General features: G+C 48.3%; 1 protein-coding gene across 6 annotated transcripts; it reads left to right on the top strand.

The window, feature by feature from the left end:
* The first annotated feature begins 1,074 nt into the window (after positions 1–1,074).
* Positions 1,075–5,038, top strand: KLK6 (kallikrein related peptidase 6). 6 transcript variants are annotated; one of them, XM_069088820.1, is made up of 8 exons: positions 1,111–1,176; positions 1,289–1,314; positions 1,724–1,879; positions 1,962–2,009; positions 2,361–2,523; positions 2,748–3,007; positions 3,515–3,678; positions 4,729–5,038. In XM_069088820.1, the coding sequence occupies exons 3-8, from the start codon at positions 1,876–1,878 to the stop codon at positions 4,879–4,881; spliced, it is 792 nt and encodes a 263-aa protein (XP_068944921.1). In that variant the 5' UTR covers positions 1,111–1,176; positions 1,289–1,314; positions 1,724–1,875; the 3' UTR covers positions 4,882–5,038. The 6 variants fall into 6 exon arrangements, with proteins under 6 accessions (XP_068944922.1, XP_068944919.1, XP_068944920.1 ...); XM_069088821.1 differs by lacking the exon at positions 1,724–1,879 and having other exon boundaries at positions 1,075–1,176; XM_069088818.1 differs by having other exon boundaries at positions 1,098–1,314.
* The last annotated feature ends 216 nt before the right edge of the window (positions 5,039–5,254 follow it).

Here is a 5,254-nt window from a genome sequence, read left to right as displayed (position 1 = left end):
ACACATATATATCTATGTATAATATGAAACCTTCCCCTCCTCTGCCTCTCCCGCCAAAATAGAGGGCTAGAAGGAAGGAGGGAGAAAGGGAGACAGACAGAGAGACAAACACAAAGAGGGACAGGGAGAGAAGAAGAGAGACACAAAGAGACAGAGAGAGAGGATCCTGGAGGGAGGCAGGGAGATAACAGACCTATGACACATGCAACACAGATAACACACAGAGCCACTTCAGGAGGCTGCTGGTGAGTCCTGGACAGAGACACAGCTGTGAAGGGCCAGAGACCCTGGCAGGGACTCCCACAGAGCCTCCTGGAGGTGGAAATGAGGTTACAGAGTCACGGGTTGATAGGGAACTGTCTGATCAGTCAGGTCCGAACACAGGGCTATTGTTCTTGGCCTGGCTGCCTCCTTTCCCCATCCTTCCCTTCCTGCTCCCCTGGCCCCCCACCCTGTCCTCAGGCTGGGGGAGGGCCCCTCCCTGTGACACACACTAACACAGTTACTGACTTTGTGGGTGTCCATGGCAGGACTTACCAGCAGGAGGGTGAGTCAGCTCAAACCCATTGAACCCAGGTGTCAGGATCCCTGTCTCCACGCCCTCAGAGACCCAGGCATCCACAACCTCCCAGTGCCCCGTTCCATCAAGGATCCTGAATTCTACCTTACTCTAACACACACACACACACACACACACACACACACACACACTGACCTTCCCTCTAGCCCTTACTGCCCCTGAGTCTCAGTTCTTTTGTCAGTAAGTCATGGGGGGTGTATTATAAGGTCCCTTATCTCCTTTCTGTCCCTAGTGCCAGGACCCTATGAGCTCGGGCATCCACCATCTTCCCTCCTCCCTCCCCCACCCAGCTGATGTTCTCTTCCAGACCCTGGGCTCCTTCCTCTGAGTCTTCTTGGTGCTTAGGTGTACAGATGTTCAAACTTCACCCCAGCAGAATCTAGCTGTCTGAGGTCAAAGGGTAAAGAAGGGCAGGGTTTCTGGTGTGAGGAAGAATGTTTGGGGGAGGTGTGGGCGGGGGAAGAAAAGGGGTGGAGAGACTACAGGGCCTGGGGCCCCAGCCAGCAAGGGGTTAAAAGGCAGGGAGCTGGAAGAGCTCATGTGAGGATGGGTTTCTGAGAGAGACAGACAGCCCCAGGATCACCCATTCCTTCCTGGTGGGGATCAGTCTTTGTCTCTTTCCCTCTAATTTCTTCCCCTCTTTCTCTTCCTGCCTCTGTCTGCATCTGGGTCTCTCTTTCTTTCTCCTCTCTGCATGTCTCTCTCCAGGATTCCAGCTGGATTTCACTCAACAGGTAAGATGGAAACTTTCGCTCCCATCTTTTGAGCCCTGAAAAGCAAAGGGGATAGAGAGGGCCATGGAGAAGGGGATGGAGAAACTCTGGTTAACAAGCTATGAATAGACCTGAGAGATTCTCTAGGAAAAAAAAACCCTCTTCATGTTACAGAAAGAGAAACTGAGACCCAGAATGGTCAGGTGATTTAGTCCTCTTCCTCTCTCCCCCTTGATAATTTTATGGGGAAGCAAACTAAGGTCCAGAGCAAGGCAGGGATTTATATGGGGTCATATGAATGATTCAGTGTCATTCAAGAGGAGGTTGGAAGACCATTTGGAGGGGATGTGGTGGGGGTTCTCTGTCAGGTAAAGATTGGACCAGATGCTCTCTGGGGTCCTTTCTCACTGTAAGGGTCTGTGATTCTAAGACTGTACAAGAAGCCAGAAGTCTTGGCTCTTAAGACATCTTAAGATTGGAGAAGTGAATTGATGAGTCAAGTGAAAATGAGGGAAGAAGGATGAGGTCAAAGTCAAGATATGATCATTTATCAAAGAGAAAGTATGACAAAGGTCATCAGGGATGAGTAAGTATCCCAATTCCCATTGGGGCTAGAAAGGGGCGGGGCCTAGTTCAGGAACCAATCAAGTTCCTTCCCCTTTCCCCAGGAATGGTCATGGAACTGCTGATGTTTGCCGTGATACTGGTGACAGCAGGTTTGGCGATAAGGATAGGCATGGAGATGGGGTTTGTGGTAGGGATGGGATTGGGGATGGGGATGGAGGCAGGGCTGGGGAGGGGTGCCTGTGGGATTGGCAGTAACGATGAGGAAAAGGATAAAGATGAGCCCAAAGATGGGGATGGGGACAGAAGGGATTGGAGCCAGGGAAGGGTGGGATGAGATCTGAGTGGATATGTGAACAGTCCTGGGATCGGAAGTGGGGGTATAAATACGAGTGGGAACAGGCTGTGGGATAGACTAGGATGAAAACACATTCAGGGGGATGTCAGAGACAGCGTGAGCTTCCATTTGGGAGTTACCTTACACAGTATTTCTTTCCCCACAGCCAGGGCTGAGGCGAGGGACAAGGTTGTGGGATCCAAAGACTATGTCTGCAGAGAGGGAGAACGCCCCTACCAGGTTGCCCTCTTCTATTCCAATCACTTGCTGTGTGGTGGAGTCCTCATACACCCCCAGTGGGTACTCACTGCTGCTCACTGTCAAAAACCGTAAGTAATTTGACTCATGGATGGGAGAGATTGTGGTTAGACCCTGGGCGGTGCTTCCCTATCACCATTAATTTGGGATGAAAGGAAGAATAGAAGACTGGTACATTCACATCCAGCCCCATTCTCTTCCAGAAAAGTACTTTGTGTAGCATTGAATCAAGGGATCATTGTAGTGACCCAGGGAAGGAATGGGACCTAAGTCAAGACCAGGATTTCTCCTTCAGGACACTACAGGTCCTCCTGGGCAAGCACAACATTCGGCAGTGGGAGCGAAGTCAGCAGCTGAGCCAAGTCTCCCAAGCTATCCCACATCCAGACTATAATAGAGTTCGACATGATAATGACATCATGCTGTTGAAGCTTTCTCGGGCCATGACTCTGTCTCCCCAAATCCAGCCTCTGGCTCTTCCTTGGGAATCAGACTGCATGAACAATTTGACTTCATCCTGTGTCATCTCTGGCTGGGGCAAGACAGATGCACAGGGTGAGTGTGACAACAGAAACAGCCAAACGAAGGGCCAAATGATGGAAAGGGCCAATGTCCAATGGAGGAACTACTGAGAAGTGGTGATAAATGGTCTGAGACCTCAATGATAGGGGAAACACTTGGGGTGGGGGGCACCAAGAGTGCCATCAATCTTGGGTAGGAGGGATGGAGAATGAGAATGAACTGGGATAAACAAGCAACATGACTATTTGGGGGGGGGGGGGGGATCCATGATGATGAAGACCAATGAGGAGAGAGACTGATAGTGGTAAAGGCAAATGATGGGAGGGGCCAAAGGTGGGGAGGACTAGAAGGGATCAATGATGAGAAGGAGCTAGAAAGGAAGGAATCAAAGTCGGAGGGAAGAATGATGCGATAAGCTTTCATTGGAAGGACCTCTGAATAGGAAGGATCAATGGTGAAGCGAGATTTTTCTAGAATGTGGTTGAGCAAAGTAACTGCATCAGCAGCTTCTAGACCTCTATTGCATAACCCCAGTCCCAGGTCTCTCCTTCTCCCACTTTTCCCCAGGCCATTACCCAGACACACTCCAATGTGCCTCCATCCACTTGGTGCCTCACAAGACCTGCCAGCAGGCCTATCCCAGCCAGATTACTGCCAACATGGTGTGTGCAGGAGAACAGAAGAGCGGAACAGACTCTTGTCAGGTAAGCTGGGGAGGGGGAGGCTCAGAGTGAAACAGACAAAGAGATACCCAGAGACACAAAACTGGAGACATGCAGAAAAGTGAAGAGCGGAGACCCAGAGAGGCCGAGATAAAGGGCACTTGGAAAACGTGACACCAATAGCCCAAGAATACAACAGTGATTTAAGCAATCAGTCACTCAACAAGCACTTATTGATCATTTACTCTGGGCTAGTGAGACAAGGAAAGACAAACAGAAGACCCCAGTCCTTAAGGAACTCACATTCTAGGGGGAGAGATAACAGGCAACCAACTATGTGCATATAAGACACATAACAAAATACAATAAACACAATACAACACAATATGTCATTTGGTTGTTTTTCAGTTGTGTCTGATTCTTCATGAGTTCAGTTGGGGTTTTCTTGGCAAAGATACTGGAGGGGTTTGCCATTTCCTTCTCCAACTCATTTTACAGATGAGGAAACTGAGGCAAACAGGATTAAGTGACTTGACGAGGGTCACACAGCTAGTAAGTGTCTGAGGCCTGATTTAAACTCAGGGAGATGAATCTTCCTGACTCCAGGTCCAGCACTTTATCCACTATACCACCTAATCATATCATATCATGTCACAACATGACATGACATGACATGACACGACATGGCATAACACAACACAACACAATAATAATATAATACAACACAATATAATGTAATGTGACATAACATAATATATTGTAAATGGAAGGTAATTTTAGAGGGCAGTCTAGCAAAAACAGGGAGAGCAAGGTGGATTAGGGAGATACTCTTACAAAAGTGGGATTTGAAACAAAGGAAGAGGAGGGCAGGACAAGACCCGGAGGGGTGTCTCTGAATCTAACACCTGTCCAGTCTGATCCATAAGCATGTTTCCACCTGTCTCCAATTCTATCGATCCTGCTCTCTGTGTCTCTCCTTTATCTTCTCCCCCATGTAAGTCTGTCTTGGTAACTCAGTGTTTCTGCCTGTTTTCCATTCCTCTCTTATCTGCCTGTGTCTGGGTCTTTCACTCTTTCTCCTTTTCCCTACAGGGTGATTCTGGGGGACCACTAGTGTGTCACGGACGTCTTCGTGGTCTAGTGTCCTGGGGGGAGGTTCCCTGTGGCTCAACCCAGAAGCCAGGAGTCTACACTGATGTGTGCCGATACTGTGACTGGATTCAAAGAACAATTCAAGCCAACTGACCTCCACCTGCAGCTTCTGACCTCTGACCCTGATGGCTGGTTCCATGTCCTCATATGCCAAAATGAATTACCCCAACTTTTTTTCTCTCCTGCCACAAACTGTGCACTGAAAACTAATATAATCAATAAACTGAATTGGATGCCTTTTCTATCCAAACCAATCTGATTCCTTAATCAAAATCAATATCTTTCTTGGGGTCATTTTCTCCCTTTCTAAAATTAGGAGGTCATATTAGAAAAGGGCTTCTTAAGCTGTGAGTGTGTGTGTTTATGAGTGTGTATATGAGTCTGAGTGTGTGTGTGTGTTTGTGTGTGATGGACACCTTTAGCAATTTGCTGAAGCAATGAACCCTTCTCAGAATAATGGCTTGTT

The sequence above is a fragment of the Petaurus breviceps genome, unplaced genomic scaffold (genome assembly GCF_028583685.1).
Source record: "Petaurus breviceps papuanus isolate PSGF00001 unplaced genomic scaffold, PetGlider_PUasm1.0 185, whole genome shotgun sequence".
Taxonomy (NCBI): Eukaryota; Metazoa; Chordata; class Mammalia; order Diprotodontia; family Petauridae; genus Petaurus; species Petaurus breviceps.
The sequence above is the reverse complement of the archived record's forward strand: the minus strand, read 5'-3'. Positions and strand labels throughout refer to the sequence as shown.

Bases quoted from the DNA above. Each gene is read 5' to 3' on its own strand.
- KLK6 (XM_069088816.1), top strand. From the start codon at position 1,275: ATGTCTCTCTCCAGGATTCCAGCTGGATTTCACTCAACAG. The intron at 2,010-2,360 runs GTTTGGCGATAA...CTTTCCCCACAG, and splicing joins CGTGATACTGGTGACAGCAG to CCAGGGCTGAGGCGAGGGAC. The intron at 2,524-2,747 runs GTAAGTAATTTG...TTTCTCCTTCAG, and splicing joins GCTGCTCACTGTCAAAAACC to GACACTACAGGTCCTCCTGG.